This window comes from Crocodylus siamensis, chromosome 9 (assembly GCF_052110815.1).
Source record: "Crocodylus siamensis isolate JL-2025a chromosome 9, ASM5211081v1, whole genome shotgun sequence".
Taxonomy (NCBI): domain Eukaryota; kingdom Metazoa; phylum Chordata; order Crocodylia; family Crocodylidae; genus Crocodylus; species Crocodylus siamensis.
Window position 1 is genome coordinate 42,765,467 of NC_143403.1, and position 23,818 is coordinate 42,789,284.

Below are 23,818 nucleotides of genomic sequence, written 5' to 3' on the forward strand. Positions count from 1 at the left end.
TGAAATGATGCTTTGATAAGGCAGTCAGGGACCACTTCGTGTTGGAGCTGGGATTCCATAGGGACCTGGTTCCATCCTATTGAGAGTTCATCTCTCCTCTAGAGTTAATGTTTCTATTGAAAACAAACCTCGTCTCCATGGATAAGCACAAAAATAGGCCCTGAGTAACGAGAGTGCAAAACTATTTAAGACTGATTTATTTGCATATGTTAAGAGCAGCTGTGGGGTTAAGAGAAGCTTCAGAAGAGATGAAGCAAGTACAGAGCAGAATGCTCCCTTTGGAGCAAGAAGCTGATGCACCTTGTTAATAAAGCTCAAGTTTTCCAGCCTGAATGCAATCAGTTTTTGGACACACTTGATCAACTACAGAGGCCCTTCTTCCTCTTGCCTCACCAGAGGTCTCTGAGGTTCCCTTCATGCTGTCCCTCTCTAACACCTAGCACTCTCCCTCTACAGCAGTGGTTTCCTGTACGGTGCTTGTTGGTGCCATGGTGCCGCACCCCCCCCCCACCCCACCCCCAGTTTATTCAGGTGCTTGTGTGCATTTTTACGATCGGTAAAAATCATTATTCCAACAAATATTTTTGTAAGAAAAAGGAATCTGCATTTTGAAGTTGCAGATCTAATGCAATTTTAGGTAATGGATGAGATGATCAGATTGATCTAAATTCTATACTTTAATATTCATATGGTGCCCGCTGCTTTTTCTTTTAAATTCGAATGTGCTCTTGGGCACATAAATGTTGGGAACTCCTGCTCTAGAGAATATAGTTGTCAGGAATCTGTTGCTTCCCATCTATTTTTGTTAGGTGTGGTTGCTCTGTTGTAGGTATTTCTGAGATGCCTGAAGTCTTTGTTTTGAGATGTGGATGTAATAGAATTTGTGGCCCCAGAAACGGAGGCCGTTGCTATGTTTGGCCTGCCCTTTCCCACCAAGGTGAGTGTGGAGAGCTGGAAGTAGAATGTAAGGCACATCTGTTAGAGAGGCCTAGTGGTTTGGACGGTGGAAGTGGGAAATTTCCTGGGTTCAAGTGTGTATCTTGCATTTGATTTCCTTTTTCATTGGCCCCACTTTGCTATATGAATGCATGTAATTTTTTACTTTCATCCAGTAGAGGATGTAACTCTGTAAGCTTCTGCGAAGCTTTATCCCAGATTTCTGAAAAACTGAGTTGAAACTTAAAATTACTTAATGCTACTGGAATTTGCTGAATTGTTGGAAGCCTCTTCTCCTAATTGCCAGCTTAGGGTGAATATTTAAGGTTCTGCATAAACCCTTGAAGTTGGTTATGGACACTTCTATTGGTACAGTTCTGCCCATTAATACAAATCCTAACGTCACTGCCTTCCAAATAAGCTAAAGCAAACTTTCTGCATCAGAGCAAAGTCACCTTGGTGTGGGAGGGAGCATAACATACAGCTGGCTACTTGAGAGATCACAGGAGATGCAGGAAACTGAGCGAAGTATTTACAAGGCAGTCAAATCCATCTCATTGCCATAATGGCTCTTTTTTTTCCTCCACCAAAGGTGACTGTTTTAGTGTGATGTGGTATGAAGTACTGTACTGTACCACGCTGTATGCTGACAGGGACTGTCAGCATGCTATCCAGAATGGCTGCTGGCAGGGATGAGTGTTGAAAACTGTTGGAATCAAAGAAGAGCCTATGGAAGAACTTCCTGATGGCAGGCAGTGACTTTTCTCTTTTGTATTCTTTTCTGTAGGTGCCACTAATGGCTCCGCCATGGTGCGTGTGCTGAGTGTCAGCACAGCTGAGCGAACCTTGCTGAAAGGATTCACGGGTGGTGTGGCAGACTTGGCTTTCGCCCATCTCAACTCCAACCAGCTAGCCTGCCTGGATGAGGCTGGCAACCTCTTTGTCTGGCGCCTAGCCATGGTTAATGGGAAAATCCAGTATCTGATCAAGCCAGCTCTGTGGCAGTGTTTGTGCAGTGATGACACATTAATGTAGTAGCAAATCAGGCTGGGCTTCAGGGGCTTAACAAGCAAGCACTTAGCAAACAAGAGCCTGGATAGTTTTACTCCTTCCATTAAAGGTTATGCTACTGTGGTGACTGACATGAATGTGAATCAGTTGAGCAGAGATCATGGGTAATAGAGTTGATTCAAACCTCATAGATTTCATAGATATTAGGGCTGGAAAGGATCTTGTGAGATCACTGGGTTCTACCCCCTGCCCATATGGCAGGAAGTCAGCTGGGGTCAGATCACGCCAGCAAGATAAGCATCCAAGTGCTTCTTAAGGGTATCCAGAGTAGATGCTTGCACCACTTCTGCAGCAGGTCTATTCCAGACTGGAGACTTGGATGGTAAAGAACTTTTTCCTCATGTCCAGTCTAAAATAGTCTTCCAGCAGTTTGTGACCATTAGATCTTGTCTTCCCTTGGGGTACCCTGATGAACAGACGTTCTCCCAGTTCCTGACGCCCACCCCTTATATACTTCTAGACCGCCACCAAGTCCACCTGAGCCTTCGCTTCTCCAGGCTGAAGAGTCCCATGCCTCTCCTCATAAGGCCTGTTCTTTTGACCTCTAATTATGTGAGTGGCTCTCCTCTGGACTTTCTCAAGCTTCTCAATGTCCTGTCTAAAGTGTGGAGCTGAGAAGTGGATGCAGTACTCCAGCTGCAGCCTCACCAAAGCCAAGTAAAGAGGGAGGATGACTTGGTCTACTTGAGATCCATCGGTAGATGCAAGCCGCAGTTTTATTTGCTTTGCTGGCTTCAGTATTGCATTGGTGCCTCATGTTCATCTTGTGGCTAGTCATGACCCCCACATCTCTTTTGGTTGTGGTGCTAGTGAGTGTAGCGCTGCTGAGCCTAAAAGTATGATGTGTGCTTTTTCTCCCATTGTGGAGCACCTTGCATTTCTCTGTGTTTGAATGTCATCAGGTTTTCATCTGCCCACCTTGCTAGCCTGTCCAGGTTGGCCTGAATTGCTAGCCTATCCTTTATATGCAGTAACTTAGAATAGCGGTCTCCAGTCAATGTTTAGAGAAGGTGTCTCCATAAAGCCTTGGCCCTTTACAATCTCACTAGTGTCTATGATGAGCATCTGCAGAGAACCAGAATTTTAAATGATCCAACTCCACCCTGTGGTTATTGCTGCAGGCAAAAATGGTCTTTCTAGTTTTATTCTCCCATTGACTGAATTAAAAAATGACCCTTTAGACTAGCCAGTCTCATGCATGCATTCCCCCTAATGCCCTCCACTCTCCTGTTTTGAAACAGAACACTCATGATCTCTTGGAGGTACTTGCTCATGTTCCACTGATGGAGGCAAGATTACCTTTTAGAGTGTTGTCTCTAGCCCTACTGGGCTTCCTGGGGCACTTCTCAGCCTGGTGCAGTGCACTGCCTCGTAGGTCATGGCAATGATCCTTTAAATGTCTGAGTTAAGCCATTTTACTATAATGAAGCAGGGCAGGACAGAACCCTTGCACCCCAGTGTGTCACTTGGCTGGGATGTCCTTCCTGCATCTCTTACCATTGCCTTTTTTTCCCAGTGCTAGCTGAAATAACACAGCCCAAAGCTAATTCAGTTTCCAGCCTAAACAGCTGAGAATTTCACTCCACTTGTGTGCGTATAAGTGTAACCTAGGTATATTTCCCTGTTTTACTTTTCTATTCCATTCTTATGCAGACAGTAAGTGAAACATATAGAAGACATCTAGATCCTTGTCAGCTTCTCTTTGCAGCAGAAAAAAGCACTCTCCCTACTTACATCATCAAAGTCCTTTAACTGGTTTTCCTTTGGATCTCAGTGATCCAAAAAGTGCTAATTAACTTCAGACTTCAAAAGAGGACTCAACTTGAGCAGATTATTGGTAAACTATACTAACAGCCCAAACTGTGCAAGTTCCTTAACATTATAATTAGAGAAGAGATCCTGGTGAACATTAAACGACCTGACGGTACCCCCGTTGAACAACTTTCGGAGGATCATATGGTGCCCCTTCATTCCAGATGAGAATGAGGAGAGCAGTGAAGAGGGGAGCCAAATACTGGCGCTGCTGCATGAGGACAGGGTAAGGAGGCCTGTGGGTCTTGTTAACATGTTCCTTATTGTTATATCTAGGGGGAGAGAATATAATTGCATGTGAAATGAATGTAGTGGTTATAGCTTACTTGCAATGTGTAGTGTATAGCACACTGCCAATGTGTAGTGGCTTTTTCAGAACAAGTTTGATACTTGTATAGTAGTGAGGATGAAAAAGGGGCATGCTTGTTTCTGACTGTTAGCCAGTGTTGTTAATCCTCACTATTGTGAGCATATAAAATTCATAGGATGGTGTATTTTTTGTAAAATAAAAGCAGCCTTTTTCTCAGTTCAGTCAAATCCTTTTCTGTTGCTTTGATTTCAGTAGGTGTATTCTCTTGCCAACATAACTGACATGGTGCTGTTTATAAAAAAAAATGTCTGGAACAATGATTTTGAGCACTAAAAACACATGCTTTTAGGTGACTAAACATAGATACCCTTCTTCACAGAGGTTAGTCTAATAGGGCAGAAATGACATTGTCCAGACATGTCTGTTTCATGTTGAAGTTCTGAAAAAACTGAAACACTTAACCCAGCTCAACATTGTAGATGTGTTGCTTGTGGAGAAGATCATCATGATACATTCTAAATTAATTGTGACCATCCATGATGTCACTGTTGTCACATTGGTGGAAGCTTTTGCTCCAAGTGCAGTGACAGTCATAAAGCCAATGTATTAAGAAAAGCATTGAGAATCAAATAGCATATAATGTCATTATGCAGATAACTGGTAATCTCTTTCCTCAGATAACATGTCCAGTTCTTAACACTTTATTTAAAAAATTGCATAGGAGAAACAAAGAGGAACAAAAAAGCTTAGAGGCATGGAAAGACTTCCATGTAAGAGGGGGATGATAATAATAGAACTGTGTAGCCTAGAGAACTGAAGAAGCAATTTGTGAAGTTTCAATGTAATTTATTTTCCATTTTACTTTAACTTTGCCCTGCAAGTATTTGGATTAGTATGATAAATTGATCACATTCTTTTTCTGCAGCATATGGTCTTATTGGGTGCCAGATCAGACAATGAATGAAGTTGAAGTTCTGAGTATTCTGCAAGTGCAGAAGGTGGACTGTGTAGTGAACAAGGCAGGAAGTAGTCTGCAAGAATGGGGGGGATAATCTTGTGGATAAAGCAAAGCACTGAGTCTTAGGAGATGCTTCAAGCTTCTCTTGAGCCTTAGCAAGACACTTAATCCTTCTGTGCTTCTCTGCCATCTGTAAATAGGGATAATACTTTCCTGCTTCACAGGGTGCTGTGAGGATACATTTAATTCATAACGTCTCTTGAGAGGCACTGAAAAACTATGGTCTGAGTCATGGGGTCCCCATTCAGAGAAGTGCATGAATGCTGTGCATTGTGAGGTGATTTAAGTGTTGAACACTGAGCACTTCCCATCCTGTGCACTGAATGAGGCGGGGATCCTATAGAAGGGCAGTGTGATCATAATAGTCTGGATATGCATATGTGTGAGGGGGGAAAAAGTAAGTTTGCATGAGCAACCTCAGTATTGTCTTGTTCTGCTTACTTCATTGCACAGCCTTTGTGTTCCCCTAATGGTGTTTAAAAATCTAGAAAACCATTAAGAAACAGCAGATGTTCAAGCACCTCTATCTGCCAGACAGCAATAGTGTTGTGCATGGCACCATCTTTGCATGATGTGGAAGGGGGTGTCCTTCCACAGAAACCCCACTTGCTATATGGAAGGAAGTCTAGATGGAATGGTTTAGTACACAGAGTTCAAACTTCATAGTGGGCCAAACTCAATGAGAAGGGCTGTTCTGAACACCCTGCCAATCTGATATGTAGTCAGTCAGCCACCCCTCTTTCCCACTGGGGCTGGAACAACTTTCATGTGGCAGCTATCACAGTTGCTGATGTGGGAATCATAATAGCAAACCAAGGTATTTGTAATGTATTTTAGCACTCTTAGGCAGTGGGAATGAAGCCAACATTCCTGTTTAAAGTGGGAAAGAAGCAAATGGAAGTTTAGGTTTGGCACTGTGGATTGGCTGAGAACATTGCTTTGTAGACTTCTGTTGTACTAAATTTTGTGCATTTGGCGTACTCCTGCCCCCATGGAACATGAATGCTAGTGGGCAATGGCTAAATGCAGGTCCTTAGTCACTAATTTCAGTGGGACTCTACTAACCAAGGATGTTCAGTGTTGCATCATCTTTTCTAGGGTACTTCTGAATACCAAGTATAACTTTGTTATGTGACTTTTTCCTTGTATGCTCTCAGTTGTAGTTCTGTCATTCTTATTTTAGAGAGAGGAGAATAAAATGCTGACTGTCAGAAGAAGATAACGGGTATGAGAGAGAGAGACTCTCAAAAGCAAAGACCTCAGGGGTGGGTTCTTCTTGTGGAAGGCACCTCATCACTTTCTGCCAGTGTAACACAGCCTCCTATTTTGCTTGTCCACTTCTGTATGTCATTTTATGGATCACCTTCAGGGATCTAGTACCAGAAGTAATAAGCCCAATCAATGAGGTCTGTAGATGACACTGAAGGAGTTGGACAAGAAGATTGGTGAAGAATTAATTTAGAGGGGGAGAGAGAGAGACTAGAAACAGGCAGAAAATGAGATTCTGTGGGGAAACTGCACCTAGTACATAAAGGTAAAAGTCATAATAAAATTAGGAGCAGGACTGAATTCTGAAAAGCAGTGACACCAAATGGGGTCCTATCTGCCAGGAAAATGTAAGTTTGTAAAGTGGTAGGGCTACACAAAACCTCATGTAGTTTTTGCCTCTGTGTGCACAGTATCATTACATTATACTCCTTCAAAATAGCAAACTCAATATAGTGTGGCAGTTGACTGTAAGTGAGGGGTATCAATGTAGTGTAATTTGCAGGGGAGGGGTGGACTTGACTGGTGTGGCTATATGAAGAACCAGTTGGGACTTGGGAACAGTTCTGCAGGTGTGTACATGCACTTTGTTAGCACCACTGTCCACCAGATAGTGCTTAGGGATTGTTAAAGCACAATTAACCCTTAAATGGAATGTGAAATAAATGTAGACAACTCAGTGTCTTAAAATCAAAGTCTAACTTTATTAGTACAACAAGTATTAGCAGTTTCTGTATTCGGAAAGAGAAAAAAATTCAGTGCAATAACCTTACTCAATCCCAGATGTTACTTTGCTCAACAGAAAAGATGGCCACTCAGTTCCTGGAAGCAAAGGGTACATCATGGGTTGGGACAGTTCAGACAGGTGTTGAAGGCTGGATTTATGACAACAATGATGAACTTTCTTGCTCCCTCCTTTTATGCTTTTCTTCAACTTCACTTCTTTGACTCTTCACTTTTGGATTGGTCTCTCTGCAGTCAGCACGCTGTCCGTCTTTTATCCTGTCAGCATGTTCCATTGTCTAACAGACCCGTTACACTCACACCTCTTAATTTGGCCTTTTTCCTGTTTTTCTTTGAGCACTGTCCATTAGGTCTCCCTTATCACTTCCATTAGCATATATCCAATCCTTTTATCCTCCTGATTCAACTGGGTAGTGCCAAGTTCAGTTAACTGGAGCTGGTAACAACGCCATTGCTATGTTATGTTAAAAGAACTTCTCTCGGTGATTAAAAAAAAAAAAAAAAGATATAATGAGCACCTATGAGCTCTACAAAAACAACTCAAAGCTAGCTAGTAAAAAAACCAAAAAGTGAATAAGGACAAAACTTAAGCAATGATTAAATAAGGCTAAATATAAACACTATTTAGGTACAGGTACAACTCCAAAACATTAAACATAACAAGCTACCCTAACAACTTATCCATCCTCATTCTTTTCTAGGCAGAGGTTTGGGATCTGGACATAATCCGAGCCAATGATAGCTCTTGGCCAGTGGAGGTCACCAACATCAAAGAGGGCTTCATTGTGGTGAAAGGCCATAGCACGGTAAGAGCTCTTCTGCCTTCTGTTCAGATCCTTTTATTCTCTCTCAGAATTGGGTTTCCTTTGGGGAATCACATTTTTCAGAACAGTACTATAGGGCCAGGATCATTATTGCTACACTAGAGTCTCTTGCTAGTCGGTGGGTGCTTGCCAAAGTGCAGTTTCATTCTGTGGTACATTATGACTCCTTAGCATCTTTGACTGAAAGCTTAAGCTGCTGCCATACTTTGAGTAATGGTGTTGCAGGGTGGCCTGCCACCCAGAGTGATTTAATAATGAATGATTCTGGCATTGCGAAGCTGATGAATCATCTGTCTGGAATTATTAAACACTTAAGTATAAATAACATTCAGATCACTTGATGAAATAAAGGCAAGCCAGCTAGAGTTGGGCTGTAATCCTTTGCTCTGTATCCCTTTCATGTCCAGCGACTGTGAGGTTGGGGAGAGCAAGTAGTATCAGAAGGCAGACCCCTGAAATGCCCTTTCTTAGTTGAGCTTGCTTGTATCTTGGGGCTATGAGTCATGAAACAAATTGGTGACTTCTTAAACCAGTGGTGCTCGCTGTTTTGGCCCTGCAAATTAGGTGGATAGCACAGGACTGATCCACAGTCTGAATTAGGCCCCACATCCCCCCTGAACACTGGGATTGGGCTCTGGATTGGGCCCTGGCCAGCCAGGATCAGGCTCCATCTAGCTGGGATTTGGTCCTGCACCACCACGTGTCCAATCTAGTGCACAGGGCCATGTCCCACAGGGCTTCCTGCAGGCCAGATGACACCGTACCAAGGGCTGGATCTGGCCTCTGGGCTGGGGGTTGAACATCTCTTCTTTAAACTGCTCCAGTGTACTGGGGCCAAGTCATTTGTAAATACTCAGATTTGTCCTGTAGTTTCTTTTTTGCAGGGCTTGGTGGACAATTCTTGTGTGAACCTTCTCATGTTTTGTTAGTCAAGTCCTGATTTCGGAATGCTCTGCAAATTGACTAGCCAAAGATAACCCTTGGGAATTATTGTATTGGCCCATAAATATTTTGCTTACCATAGCTAATTGAAGGCATATTGCTTGCCAGGCCAATTAGCCCTGTGAAGCCTGATGCTCTGTTTTTGTATGGATGTCTATGACTACTCTAGAAGCATATTACTTATAGGTTAGCCCTCAGAGCCTGTAGCCTGGTGTGTAAAAAGGCGTTTGGGTTTTCTAGCTTTTCTTGTTTCAGCAGTAGCCATCTTCTTGATGCTCTTAAACCTACCTTCCACACTGATTGCTGCCCTACCACTGGTTAACTGTTATAATAGGAAGGTTACGGTACAGGTGTGAAGGAGTCTGGTTGAGTTGAACATACTATAGGTGGTATTAAGGGAAATTCTGGCCTCTACAAAGAGTTGAACATGATTTAATGGCACTTTCATTAAATTCTGCCCCAAAAGTCTCAGTTTCCATTGCAGTGTATACAAGTAATCCCCGCTTAATGCTGTTTCGCTTAGCGCTGTTTTGCTGTAACACTCATTTTAAATTGATACCTGATTTCACTTAACACTCAGCGAGTTTCATTATAACACTTGTGGTTGCCATCTTGGGTCATCAAAAACTTTCGGTTTTGTGTAATGCTCAGTTATTCAGGAACCAATTAAGAGCACTAAGGGGGGGGGTTGCCTGTAGTTAAATTATTAATACAAACAACTAAGTGTATCTCCCTTGAAGGGGATGCTGTCAATTTCTGCAGGGTTCAGCCTTCAAAATTATATGTCTATAAAATATTTTGGAAGTGTGTGGATGACTTAAGTGATTTAATTCGCTTTGAGCAGCGGTGTCCTACAGGGGTCGGTGCTTGGTCCAGTACTTTTCAACATCTTTATTAACAGTTTGGATGTGGGGGTGAAGAGCTCACTGGCCAAGTTCGTGGGTGACACCAAGTTGTGGGGGAGCACGGTCATGCTTGAAGATAGGCTACTGATACAGGCGCACCTAGACAGGCTAGCAAGTTGGGTGGATTGGAACCTGATAAAATTCAGCTTTGAGAAATGTAAAGTGCTTCACCTGGGGATGAACAACCCCCAACACACCTACAGGTTTGTGGCACCAAACTGACTAGCACCACAAATGAAAGAGACCTGGGGATAATAATAGACCACAGTATGAATATGAGCTGTCAGTGTGATGCTGTAGCCAGTAGGGCAAATAATACTCTGGCATGCATCAATCAATGCATTTCCAGCAAAACCAAGGAAGAGGTGATGCTTCTGCTCTACTCAGCAGCTGGAGTACTGCATCCAGTTCTGGGCACCATGCTTCAACAAGGACTCCAGAGAAGAGCCACCTGTATGATCAGAGTCTTGCACAACAAGCCATACAAGGAAAGGCTAAGGGATCTAGCACTCTTCAGCCTGAAGAAAAAACAGCTGAGAGGGGACCTGGTAGCAGCTTACCAGTACAGTAGGGGAGTACATCAAAGGCTCGGTGAGCAGCTGTTCACCACTGGGAATAATGACCACAAACTCCTGGAAGACCAATTTAGGCTCAACATTAGGAAAAACTTCTTCACAGTCAGGATGTCCAGATGGTGAAATAAGCTCCTTCCAGAGGTGGTGCAATCACCTACCCTGGAAATCTTCAAGAGGAGACTAGACAGTCACCTTGCTGGGGTCACCTGACCCCCAGTTACCTTTCCTGTTTGGTGCAAGGGGCTGGACCGGCTGGTCTTCCAAGGTCCCTTCTGGCCTTGCAATCTATGAATCTGTGATTTTTAATGGGAATGGTTCCTAAGTGCTTATGGAGCCCCCATTTGTTGTCAGCAACTGACATGTCAGGTTTTGGAAAATTAACAGTCCTAATATTCCTAACGGTTTGTCTAGAGATACAACTACTAGGCATGGATGCAGGAAAGCTGGATTCTAGCCTTTTAGCCTATTACTATATTGAGAGCAGGAATAAGCTATAAGGCACCTTTACACTGGTATGACTATGCCTATGCTAAAGGTTATATCTGTATAACTATATTGGTTAAAAAAACAAAAAAACTTTCCTTTAACTGAGATGGCTAGACTGATATATAAGAGCAGTGTATGGACCCAGCCAATGGTTTGGGACTCCAGCAGGTGATGTTTTGAACATTAAGGACCTTAGAAGTAAGAAGTGAGTGAAAATAGATGAGTTTCCTGCTCCAAACTGCTTGAAAATAAGTAAATGCACATCACTGTTAAACTCTAGGATTCTTGTTTACATTTCGTCATCAGCAATACATTTTTGATGCTAGCAGTACAAGAAAGGTTTGGTTTGATTTTTTTTTTTTAAATGAGCATGTGACCATTTCTCTTTGAACACGTTCTGTCTGAATTGTGAGGAGTTGACCCTTTTTTGGTTAATTTTCACTGAGTGTGCCATGGAACATAGTGCTTTGGGCTGGGTCACAATTAGGCTTGGAAGGAGACAATGTTATGTTTTACTTGCACAGCTCTTTTTTCCCCCTGCATGCATATTTTTGTTCACTTCAAATCTCTGCTTAAGCAGAAAGCACAGAGATCCAGTACTGTTGTGAACATGTCAGTGACTGCAGAAATTAAAACTGAGCAGGTTCAGAAATTAAATTAAATGTGCTTATAAGAGAGTGGGACCTCCCTTTGCTGTCAGCTCATTTACCAGCAATGTCCGTTAGGTTTAACTTGCTCTCTCAAAGACGTGATCATAATGCTATAGTGGAAATTTGCTTTGTAATTTCTTGGGTAAAGAAGTAAATTGTTGATTGCAGACACTGCTGAAACTGACAGGGTTTTTTTTTTCCTTTTTTTGCTGCTACCCTACCATGCTTTCTATGCAAGTCTGCTGCTCCTGAGCTGAAGCAGCACTCTGTTTTCCTGAGGAGCTATGGAGTGACTGGTTTTGATTTCCTGTTTCTTGTTTAGCGACTAAGTGAGGGAGCGCTGTCTCCAGATGGAACAGTCTTGGCCACAGCAAGTCATGATGGCTATGTCAAATTCTGGCAGATCTACATTGAAGGACAGGATGAGCCAAGGTAACTTAAGAAGCCAGAAACAATGGTTCCCACTACAAGGAAAAAAAGTTTCCTTTCTATGAGAGGCAGCTCTGTAACACTGAACTTCTAATAGATTCTTTTTCAGAATGTAAGGGGCAGGAGATAGAAGGTTAATATTTGACATTGAAGAGCACTGTAAAATTGCTGAGTGTCATTTGTTGTGCCTAAGCTCTTTCAAATCATTTAAATTTATGTTTTTGGCGTCAAAAGTCCTGTCTGTAGAAGAGATACTGTACAGGCTGTAGTAGATCAAGCTTCCTTGTAGTGTCCTATAATGAGAGAAATCCATTAGCTCTTAGCTGCTCTGTGAATAGTTAACAAATGGGCCAATCGTGGTGATAGTTTTTATCAAATATTTATTTGCTCTTATGTTCTCTAAACGCATCTAATTTAGAACCTTTTGTTTCTGCGAGCTTTTGTGTGCTTTTCACCTTTTCTCTGCTTTTCTCTTAGATGCCTCCATGAATGGAAGCCTCATGATGGGAAGCCTCTTTCCTGCCTGCTCTTCTGTGACAATCATAAAAAACAAGACCCAGAGTAAGTCTGAATCCTGAACTGCAGCATGTAGCCAAGTCTCTTAACTCTAGCTTTTAAGAAGAATCCTTATAACTGCATGTATATGTTGTACTTAGTGATTGTGTCTTTACAGGTACTGTCTTGTTAGCAACAAAGTCTCCATTTCTTATGATGAGAGCATAATTGCAGCTCTGTGGGGCAGCCTGAAGTTGTCCTATTCCTATGTATACTTTGGTTAATCTATAAAATACAGTTCTACCCCGCCTTCTTTGTCTTTCTGTTCATGGATATGGCAAACTTGTCAGTGAAAATACTTCTGGATGGAATGGCATCCTTTAGGCTTCTGGTATTTGCCAGTCTGTTCTGCCTCATCGCATCTTAAGTTTCGTTCCTGGTTCATAAGAGCAACTCACTTCTGCCACTTTTTTACTTCTCTGATGAGAGGAGGCCCCAGAATGTGAGGGTCTAATCTGCTTATGAAGTAGAAACTTCCTTGGGAGTGTGGAACAAAATTGGCCAAGTACATGAACTGTTTCCTTGCAAGGAAGTCCTTACAGGGAGGACTAGACCTGCTTTTAAAGAGCAGTCCTCTAGATTTACCTGTCTTGTGCCTGCAGGGTTCCTTTCTGGAGATTTCTCATCACAGGTGCAGATCAGAATCGGGAACTGAAGATGTGGTGCACTGTGTCTTGGACCTGTCTGCAGACTGTCCGGTGAGTAATTATCTACTTGGCTTAGCAAGCAGGTCTCGAAGGCAGGGGTTGGTTTGAAACTGCTGCAGAGCAAATTAAAATTCAACTCTTTGAGGATCCTGGGAGTAATAACCATACATGAGAAGAGGTTGTCTATGGTGTTTAATGCAGTACATATATATTGCTTTGTTGGGGTCCGACTAGTTTTACTTGCTTGTTATCTTTGCTCTGGTCTACCTGTACATCCTCAAGGATGGAGACAGGTTTCTGGATCCTTCTGTGAGAAATACTTGCTGTTCACTTCACTAAGGATGATTACAGTTCCAGGATTTCTTTCCCTTATTTTGCTGCCTTAAAGTGCTGGTGTGTTACTAGGCTGGCAGGGATGTACACAGGCTGACCTGAAGGGCAATGCATCATTGAAGAGAAGTTGCTACCCAGTCTAAAATCTGTCCTGCTTCATCCTCTCACATTCTCTTTCTTTCTGCTGAGGGATTACAGACTGTGAGACTAGCTCTTGTGGATGAATACATTTCACAAGAGCCATCTCTGGAGTTTCCCTTCCATGACCCACAGTGAAGTGCATTCTGGGTTTGTGTTATATTGGTATATACCCACCCTTCTGTGAACATCTGTTAGGAAACTATAAGTCAGTGGATCAAAGGTTTAAATTCTCAGGGTTAACAAAATAGGTCAGGGGCAAGCAAAAAAAGCCCACAGGCCACTCTCAGCTAGAGTGCCAGGAGCACCAGGTGGAGGCATGGAGCTGGTCCAGCCTGATGGCATGGGACTTCCCATGGCTCCTGGCATTCTAGTGCACTACTTGGCTGGGCTGGCTCCGTGCTGTGTTGATCCCAGCCTTGCAGAGGGGAACCGCATGCTGCCAGGGCAGACTGGGCTGGTTCTATGCTGTGTGGGTCCTGGCCTTACAGCCAGGAACCACAGTGTAGTATGGAGCCAGCCCAGCCTGGCCAATCCCTTTGCAGCAGCACGTGGTCCCTGGCTACAAGGCCAGGGCCAGCACAGGGCTGGCCCAACCCGGCAATGTGCAGTTCCCCGCTGCTTGGTCAGGACCCATGTGGCATGGAGCCAGCCTGTCCCCTTCATGCTGTGTCACATGGGTCCCAGCCATGCAGCAGGGAAGTGTGTGCTGCTGAGGGGATGGGCTGGGCCAGCTCTTATGCCGTACTGCATGGGTCCTGGCCTTGCAGCCAGGAACCACATGCTGCTGAGAGGGGATGGGACACATCCACACACATACCCACCCTTCCCCACACACCCCACCCAGCATACCCATACCTCTCCTCCCCCCCCCCACCCCACACACACCCTACTATCAACATCCACATACTCCCCAACCACACATCCCCCCCCACATATGCTGTCTTACCCGCCTATGCACAGTATACAATTGTAAGACTGTATTTTAACTAATATGCAATCATCCCTATATGCACTCTGCGATCATGCCCAAATCAGGGCAAAAATCTTTTTTTTAAATAAAATTAAAATGTGTTATAGTAGATGTTTGATATATTTTTTTTTAAGCATATGATTTGGGTTTTTTTCTTGTTCCAAGATGGCAGCCCCTCTCTCCTCCCAAAAAGAGTACTTCCAGGGCAAGGGGAGGGACATCTGGTGGCAAAGGTCGGGGTGGGGGAGTTAGGGGTGGGATTTCCAGTCCCAGGATGGTGCTTAAGGGGCCCTCGACAGCTCGCCAAAATTTGTTAAGTGACCCTCCAGCCAAAATAGTTGCCTGCCCCTGGAGTAGGTCTTGTTCCTGCAAATGAACCTCTTGTCTGTAGCCTTTCTAAGTATTTCTAGGGGATTCATTGTTTTGGTGTCTGTATGGTGTAATATCTGGCCAACTTGTTAAATCAGTACTTTGTTCAACTAATGTAGTTAGAAGGTGGTATCTTCCTGTTGTAATGATTGCTCTCACTTTCTGTGTATTCCCTCTTGTGCATTCAGGTTTTCCTCTGATATCTTCAGTTCCATGAGCATTCTTCCAAGTTTGAAGGTCTGCCTGGATCTCTCTGCTGAATACCTGATACTGAGTGATGTGCAGAGAAAAGTACGTGGTTCTTACTCTATTGGCTACTTCAGCTATAGTAGACAGGAAGAAGAGATTAAATCGTGCACAGCTGCTGTGTCAGGGTTACCTGCACTCATTGCTGAAATGTATTCAAAGGCTGATGCAAACAGTTTCATTGCAAGGTAAAGAATAGTGACAGTTTTGCTGCTTGGCTCTTGAGGAGCCTTGTGCAAGGCATAGAATTCCTCCCAGAACGCCCAGCTGGCGACCGGGCTCTTAGAGATGAGATGGCTGATCTGGTACATTCTGTCATGTACTGTGGTGGTGGGAAGCATCTTTTCAGGTTTAACCACTTGTTTTCAGTGAAGCCACAGAGGGCAATACCAAGTGACCAGGCTCTTGGCAGTTTTACTGCTAATTAGGAACAAACGCTCTGCTTCTGCTTTGAAGGTCCTGTTCTTGGTGTTGTACAGGTAATGGTGGCATATTTGATTTCCAGTGTATAAGTCATGCCCAGTCTTAATTTCATAGCAGGAGTAAAGGATCTCTGTGTCAAGATGTGCTGTGTTTGGACAGAATCCTCAGATGCACGCCATCCATTTTATTGCAGGGGGCAGGCGTGTCTCAGTTGAGGCTACATGGAGTTTTTAAAGTCAGTTAAAATTTATCCCTAAGTAATGTGAGGTAGGGGTTCTGCGCTGGCAGCTTAGTAGGAGCCTATGGATAATCAGCACAAACGTGGCATTATGACACCATGCTGAGTGTCAAACACCTAGACTTGTAGATTAATATTGATGCTGATCATGTGAAAACTACAGATCCCAGTTTTCATTGCTCTTCTTGGATCTAAAGAACCTGTTTGTTTCAAGCAAGTTGAGCATGACATGCTGGAGTGCAGTGTCTGAGGCATATCTGTCTATTAAAGGTAAGGGTAGCAGTGGCTTGTGAAGAACTCCTAAGGAGCGCTCTTGATTCTTTCTAGATTCAAATAGCCGAGGTAGACTTTGTACCATGTTACCTATCGCTTAAAGTGCTTTTGGGGTTACTAGCAGGACAGACTTCCCATACTTGCCAGTTTGCTGTGCAAAGTCCCAGTGACTTAGACTGGCTCCTGATTTTCTGCTTTCACAGCAGAAGAGCCCATAATATAATCAAATTCAAAAGGGATTTGGACAAATTTGTGGAGGACTGGCCCACTGGTAAGTGCTGTATACAATAGCTAGGACTGCAGCCTTAGGATTAAGACTTTCTAGGCCTGTGAATGCTGGAAACCATAAGGGGAGAGGGGCAGGAGATAAATTAGTCTGGATAGGCCCTGCTTAAATACTTTCCCCCTTAACATCTGCTCTATGCCACTGAAAGAGACGGGACACTCGGGTAGATGAACCTGCAATCACATCCCATATGGCTTTTTTTATATTCTTAGGTCTTGTATGTGATGGAGCTGATGCAGAACCAGGAAGAAGGTAAAGCCTACTTCAGCTCCATTTCAGAGTTCCTCCTCACCCACCCAGTCCTGAGCTTTGGCATCCAGGCAGTGAGTCGCTGCCGGCTAAGACACACTGAGGTCCTTCCAGCTGAAGAGGAAAATGACTCCCTTAGTGTAGGTGAGTAACAAAGGGCAGTCTCTTCCTTTTGAGACCGGTCGCTCTTTAGTGGCAGTGACTCTGCTATATTTTCTGTCTGGGGGTGGAAAGGGGGGAGAGTTTCCAAAACTCTTGCCACAGCTGAGACATTTATGGGAACTCCACTGAGTAGGATTTTGGTGGTAAAGAACACTGCAGACCTGCCAAAAAGTGCACGTATTGGAGAGGAAGGGATGGACACGTGGTTAGGCTGTGGATTCCTGAGTGGGTTCTGTGGGTGCCCCTTTGGAATATGCCCTATCTCATTAAAGTCTGAAGAAGGAGCTCCTGCCCAAGTAGTGTGGTGTGAAGTTGCATAAATCAGGGAGAGCATCTGGAGGTGGTAAGGTGGTATGAATGTGTCTTTAATGCGCACTTGTCTCGGTGAAGCATGTGTCACTAACATCTGAGGTCCGAAGAGGAACCCAGGGGAATGCCCAGTCCAAGAGCTGGTCTGCCCCTCCCTACCTGTGCTACTTGAGGGTTGCAGAGGCATGAGCCGAGTATAAAACATGCCAGGATTACAGGTACTTATGCAACAGGGTGAGGTGCAGTGCCTTAGAGGAAGCTGTTGTCCCCTCCCTGTCTGAACTGTGAATGGAGAGAGACAGGTTCCCCAAAGAGGGGCCCTGCAGCAATCAGGGAAGCAAGGAACTTGTCCTCTAGAGCAGGAAGGAAAATGCCGTCTTTGGGGTTGTCATTCTGAGGGCTGTTTTCAAGGGGTTTTTTTGTTTTTTGGGGGTGTTTTTTGTAGACACCCATGCTCATTTCAGATGTGCAGAGTCCTGTGAGGAACTAACCCCTGCTCCTTTTTTTTATCAATGCATGTGGCAGGTTTATTTTTCTTCTTACTGCTGCCTCTTATTTGTCAAAGCTAAAAAGATGGCTTTAATGATACTAACAGACTGCCTAAGAAAGCCACGGCAGTAGGAGACAGCCAGTGAATTTGTGTAATAAACGGCTGATGAGTTTCCTTCCATTTATTCCAATAGCAAACTCAGTGTCTTACATCAGCAGCAGCTTACACTGCTTCCCGAATGAGGAGTATATTGTTATCCTCTTATACTGCTATAAACTGAGGCAAGGGTGAGGGGAATGACTTGCAGAGGCCAAAGAGCTATCGAGGGCAGAGCTAACAGCAGAAGCCTGGGATTTCTGAATCCCTTTCTGGTGTCCAAATAGTAGGACCTTGGTGTCAGCAGTCTGCCCCATCCCACCTTCCATGTGCTAAGTCACAGAAGGTCTTTCTGGCAGTGACTGCTGTAGGGATGTAAATGGTTAAACAATAATTATATTTATATTGTTTACTGCTACTGTTTATTGTTTAGTGACCTCCAGCAGGAACACCCTGGCCCCTTACGTCTTCACCATGCAACTGGTGCTGCGTGGGTCCCAGGCCGCTGATGGGAAGCTGCAGGTTGGAGACAGCAGGCATAGCCAAGCTATTGGGGTGCTGTCCAGCTGTGGAGCCACAGCTTCCCCTCGTCCCCATGCACAGGGGCTCAGGCTGGGGCTGCAGGTGGAGCCAGGCTTGAGGACCTCTTCTGTGCCCAGATCCCACTGCCATGGTGAGGGAGGGACAGAAGTGCCAGGCCTCCCCACAAGTGTTGGGCAAGGCCTTCCTGCCACAAGAGCAAAACTCCAAGACCCTACAGTGAGTCTCCCTACCCTCCCACTGTGTTGGGGCCCTGGCAGGACAGCGGGCTCCCTGCATTTCCTGCCGCAACCCAGATCTAGAAGGATCCTCCATGTTACCGAGCTGGGCCCTCCCCAGCTTGCCTGAGGGGAAGGGGGTCCAGTCTCAGTGAGGTGGACTTCCATGGGCGTGCTGCCTGTTTTCCCCTCCTTTCTGTGGTGCTGGGGGCATGCAGGGCTTAGCCCAGCTCTGAGGTGGGGCTGAGCGTGCAGCTGGCTTGGGCTGAGTAGGCGCTGTGGCAGCTGGAGAAGGTAGTGCCGGGTGTAAGGGGTTGCTGCTGGCCTCTCTGCAGTGTGGCCCCAGGGTATTCCTGACGGGCTGTGGTGCAGCAGCTCCAGACTGGGAGGGTGCTGTTGCAGCCTTAATGCTGCCCCCAACATACATACTGTATGTGCAATGGGTTAATCATTTAACCAATCCAATTAGAGAAGGTTAAACAGATACTCTTAAAAAATGATATTTATATCCCTGGACTGGTGATTATCTTGGAAGTGCTTGGGCAGATCTTTTTTTTTTTTTTTTTTTTTAAATGTCTTTGGCTTTCCTCAGAGCTAAACTGTATGAAGCCTTGGGTGGTTGTTAGCAGCAGTTACTGCTGGGAAGTTGTTGGCAAGACTCAAGAGTTGTCATTGACTTTTTAAGGCCTGCTGTCAAAGATAGCCTGAGCAGGGTGCGGGACCTGGGGCAAATCAGCCTGTGCATGGCCCCATCCCCAGATGCAAGGAAGCCAGCAGTGGATTTGATGGTGGGGTAGCAGTGGCCTGACGTACTGGATTTGGCAGTGGATTTAGTGGAAAACGGGGTGCCAAGTGGCTAGGCGTGAAGCTGGTGGCCACACAAAGTTGCCGCGCTGCTCTGCAGGGCTCCCCAGAGCGCAGGGCCTGGGGCGGCCCTGCCTGCTGTATTCAGGTCTGACCTCCTGCATAGGACAGGTTAGGGAGTGATTCCCTGTTTTTCCTGTCTCAGCCCCTCACTTCTCATTAAGTAAGCTGACCTCTTTGAACTGAGCTGGGTTGTTTTTCTAAGCCTGCTACTTGGAGCATGGGTCTGACTTTCAATAGCTAAGCAAATATACTTACCAGTCTCTGTTCTTACCTCTCTTTACCCAGCAATGAGGTTAAGGTTTCTGGACTTGTTTAAATAGGTATAGAGCATTGGAGTGAAATGAGGAGAGGGTCAGAGAGACTTCAGCTCAGTGGGTTGATATGCTCCAGTAGTGGGGCAGTGATTGGTCTGCACTTGTGTAGGTCTGTTGTGCTAGTTGTGGCTGAGGAGATGAATTTCAGTTATTTTTTTTTTCTTTTCTGTCCTTTTCCCAGAAGGGGCTCAGGGTGCTGGGGCTGTTGAATCTGCAGCAGGCGTGCTGATCAAGCTCTTCTGTGTCCACACCAAGTGAGTACCCCTAGGTATTACTATGGATAGCTGTCCTTCTTGATCCCATTCTTGCATATATACACTTTCCTTCTTTCCTGCAGTGACCTGGAAGAGTAACTTGAAAAATCTGAGTGTCACTTGTTGCTACTTAATTGCAGCTGGGGCATAATTAATGACTGTTAATGCATGTACTGCAAGCTCTGCTGCTTAATCTGAAACTTGCTTGGAAGAATAGAGGATTCTAGTTTTTTTGTGTGTGCTTAAGTACTCTGAGCACAGGAGGCTGTCTTGCTGGGCTGTGTGGGGGACTAGCAGTAGGTTTTTTTGTGCTTCTCTATGCCATCAAGAGCTGTGGAATTTTTCATAGGGTGTAAGTGTGAATACTTCTACGTTTGACCACTTCTAATGGCTTGGGGGGCCAGAACTTGCTGACCTAGCTTGCATCCAGACAGCTTGGCATTTTGGATGTGGAGTACACAGGAAGGGGCCTTCAGCTCAATAAGGGGCAAGACTGACTACAGAACTCCTGCTTGGCCTTTCATAGGCAGAAGATACTAAAGTATATTCCACTAAGCCCTCCAAGACCCTTACAGTTCTCTGGCAATACATAAACTAAGGATGTCTGAATATTTCAGGGCCCTTCAGGATGTACAGATCCGATTCCAGCCTCTTCATAGCCCAGATATGGCTGCATCAATACCCTCCCATGGCTCCCATGAAGATTTTGGTGAGTGTGTTTGGGCAGGGGTTCTAGCCAGAGCTGTATTGTGCTTTGAATATTTTTTGTCAGCATATGCTTGGCATTGCTGTGTGTGGCTCTGTGCACTGCAGGATGATGTTGCAAAGGAAGCTTGCTGGGCTTCTGGAACCCTTTCTTCATAAATTCTGAACTTAGGTATAAGGAGTCTGATTGGTTATAAAAAAATCTCAGCAGAGTATGGAACTGCTACATAAATAGCATGTTGAGTTCTGAGGGATAATGCTTTTCTTCCATAATCTTGAATGATCCAGCTGGGTTTTGCTTGTGTCCTTGACTATAAGTAGGCCATGGGCTTTCTTGGTTCTTTTTATGTAGCCCAGAATGGACAGCAATGGTATAAGCCCATGCTTTGGAAGAATAAAGCTCTCCTAGTCTGAACTTCATGGAAGCTGTCTAATAACGTTTTTATTTTTCCGGTCTCTGCAGCATTTCCAGACCACTTGGCTGACCTGGGCACGGAAGGGCTGGGATCAGAGAAGGGATCCATACATGGTTCCCAGTCTGACTTACGGCGCATTTCAGACCTACCTGTGCCTGCAGACTTCCTCTCTCTCTCAAATGATGCCAAACCCAAGCTAATGACCCCAGATGCATTCATGACCCCGAGCACATCTCTTCAGCAGGTAACCAGGAGTAGGGTATAGTCTTGCAATATATTATTAGGTAAATTCCTCCCAAGCTTAGATGATTCCAACAGTCTGAATAAAATACAAAGCACAGGGAGTGCCTATTGCTAGAGCTTCTGAAAATTCAGCCTTTGCATCACCCTTTTTAGGTGGAGATGTAGTATCTCCACCAAGAAGTCTCTGCTCTCAGTTCTGTGGGCGCCAGGTTTGCTTGGCAAAAAGATGTGGGAAGTCATTTTTAGTAATTGCTTCTCAGCTTTGGAACTCCTCCATCTTCCCCTCCCCATCTTGAGGCCCACTGGACCCCAAGTCTAGAAATTGTAGGAATCTCTGTAAGAGTTTATTTGGGCAGGCTTTTAGCAGACAGGCTTGTTTGGGGGTGTTTGTTTGAAAAATGTTTTATTTATATTATCTGGTTTTATTGACCTGCTTTTATTTTAAGCTTTCTGGGCAGAGCAGCAGAGAAATCAAGTAAATAGGTTGATTCCAAGAGACTTCCTGCATGGGCCTTTAGGGTGAGGGAAACTCCTGCCCAGCCATGGCAGGGGAGAGATGCCACTTTTATGGGGCATGTGCAAGTTGTGCTGCTGCCTCTGTCACGACACCCCCATCCCCTGTATCACCACTGTACAGGTGAAGCCCTGTGGCTCTGCAGCCTCTAGGTTACTGTTCCCTGCCTTTGCATATTTTATTTGGAGAGATTGACATAACAATGGTGGCAAAAGGCTTTTGTTGTCATATGCTGTGTCTCCAGCAGGGGGCTCTGCTAATCAATAGATGTCATTGAACTGGGTGGACAGAAAGATGTGTTCTTACCTCTTAGTTATTACTTAGCTTTGGAGGCAAGGGCACCCTTCAGTGCTTCTGCACTGTGACTTGTTCATCTCGGAAGTGGCTTAGATATATTTTCTTGAACTTGTCTGTACTGCCACTAGCTGAGCAGAGGGGAGACACCAGGCATCCTGACGTGCGTGGCATTCTGCTGATCACCAAGCTGCTGAGTTTTATTAGGTGCTGGAGAACTTGCACCATGTCACAGCAAGCTTTAGTGTGTGTTGGAGACACAAGTGTGTTTTTTACATGTCTCCATTTTCTAAATGGCTGACAGCTAGGGCCTGATGTGTCACTCCCTGACATCTTTGAAGTACACATGGGCCTAGGTAATTGAAGTGTGTGCTAGAGAGCACAGCTGTAAGTTAGGAAACAGCTGCTATGTTAATTTCGTTTTCTGCTGGGCAAACTGATCCAGGTTTTGCTGGATCTGAGACATCCCTAGTGTAGAACTGCTTCTAGGAACCTGCCGCCAATCTGCATTGCTGGCAGACATATTTTAAACAAGCCCTGCCACACTCTGGTATTTAGCATAGCTGGGAGATGGATAAGGGTAGTAGCAGATTAGACTGAGCACTTTCTAAGTTTGGGTAAGCATAGCTCTCATTCTCAGACTTCTCCAGAAATACCTGTGTATGGGAGCTTTGCTGTGGCAATGGGAAGGAACAGACCCTTTGGCTTCCCTTCAGTGCTTCATTGCATGCAGAATGAGTGTCTCTGCTGAAGGCACCTTTTGCTTGTGGAGTGTTTATAGAGATGGCCCCATTGAATCTTAGTGTGCTGATCTGTTTTGGTGGCAGATTATGCTGCTCTATTGATACAAAACTCTGTGAGGAGTGAACTGTACAGAATTCCCTACAGAAGGCTCTGGAGATGCTTTCTAGGCTGCTGTCCACGCAGCGTAAGCTCTGTCTATACTGTGAGTCCTCAGTCTCACTACCAAGAAAATAAATCCCTGCCTAGCTACTACTCTGCATGCATCATCCCCAGAATTGAGGTGACAGGGATGCCCCAAGCTGCTGCTCTTGAGCCTGGTATCAGGGATGCTTCTCAGAGCATTTTTACCACCATCCTTCTCAGGAGGATGTACAGAGCAGCAGATGCAGGTCTTGACTGGTGCTGCAGGCACTAGTATGATATAGCAGCTATAAAAATCCAGTACATTTCCCTGTTCGCAGTATGCTGTTGTATCCTGGAAGCTCTTTAGTGGGACTGTAGAGCCCAGCCTTATTCACCTGAAGGCTAATAGCAGAGTTCCTGCCAATGCACTGAGTCGCATATGTGTTTTGCCCTAGATCACCGTGTCACCTGGTAGCAGCGTTAGTTCCCTGACTGCAGTCACAGCCATGAGCAGTACTTCTGTCAATGATGCTGCCATGTCCAGGTAAGCAGAGTGCAGAGTCCTATATCCTTCCCAGTGGAACTGGCTCCCACCTGCATGGAAGGGCAAGAAGGAAGGAGCCTGAAGCCAGAATTAGAAATAATTTGGATTCCCAAGTTGCTTGTAGTGGTCATCTGTTTGCATGAATCTCCGAGGCAGCTCTGAGTGAGCCTGCCTTCATGCCAAGGGTCCCAAGAGACAGGGAGTGGTGCAGTGACATAGTGTTCTGCTTCCTGCCTCAGAGGAACTCTCCCGCCGCACCACAGCTCAGTTGCTTTCTGTGCTTCTCC

General features: G+C 44.9%; 1 protein-coding gene across 1 annotated transcript in view; it reads left to right on the forward strand.

Annotated features, from left to right (window-relative positions):
- The window catches only part of EDC4 (enhancer of mRNA decapping 4), a 63,374-nt gene that overhangs the window by 15,348 nt on the left and 24,208 nt on the right, over nucleotides 1-23,818 (forward strand). Inside the window, 13 exon segments of the mRNA XM_090062408.1 lie at nucleotides 1,724-1,913; nucleotides 3,897-3,936; nucleotides 3,938-4,045; nucleotides 7,859-7,963; nucleotides 11,862-11,971; nucleotides 12,446-12,529; nucleotides 13,126-13,221; nucleotides 15,172-15,274; nucleotides 16,662-16,842; nucleotides 19,876-19,948; nucleotides 20,566-20,657; nucleotides 21,117-21,313; nucleotides 23,443-23,531. Of these exon segments, the coding sequence (XP_089918534.1) occupies nucleotides 1,724-1,913; nucleotides 3,897-3,936; nucleotides 3,938-4,045; nucleotides 7,859-7,963; nucleotides 11,862-11,971; nucleotides 12,446-12,529; nucleotides 13,126-13,221; nucleotides 15,172-15,274; nucleotides 16,662-16,842; nucleotides 19,876-19,948; nucleotides 20,566-20,657; nucleotides 21,117-21,313; nucleotides 23,443-23,531 (1,468 nt within the window).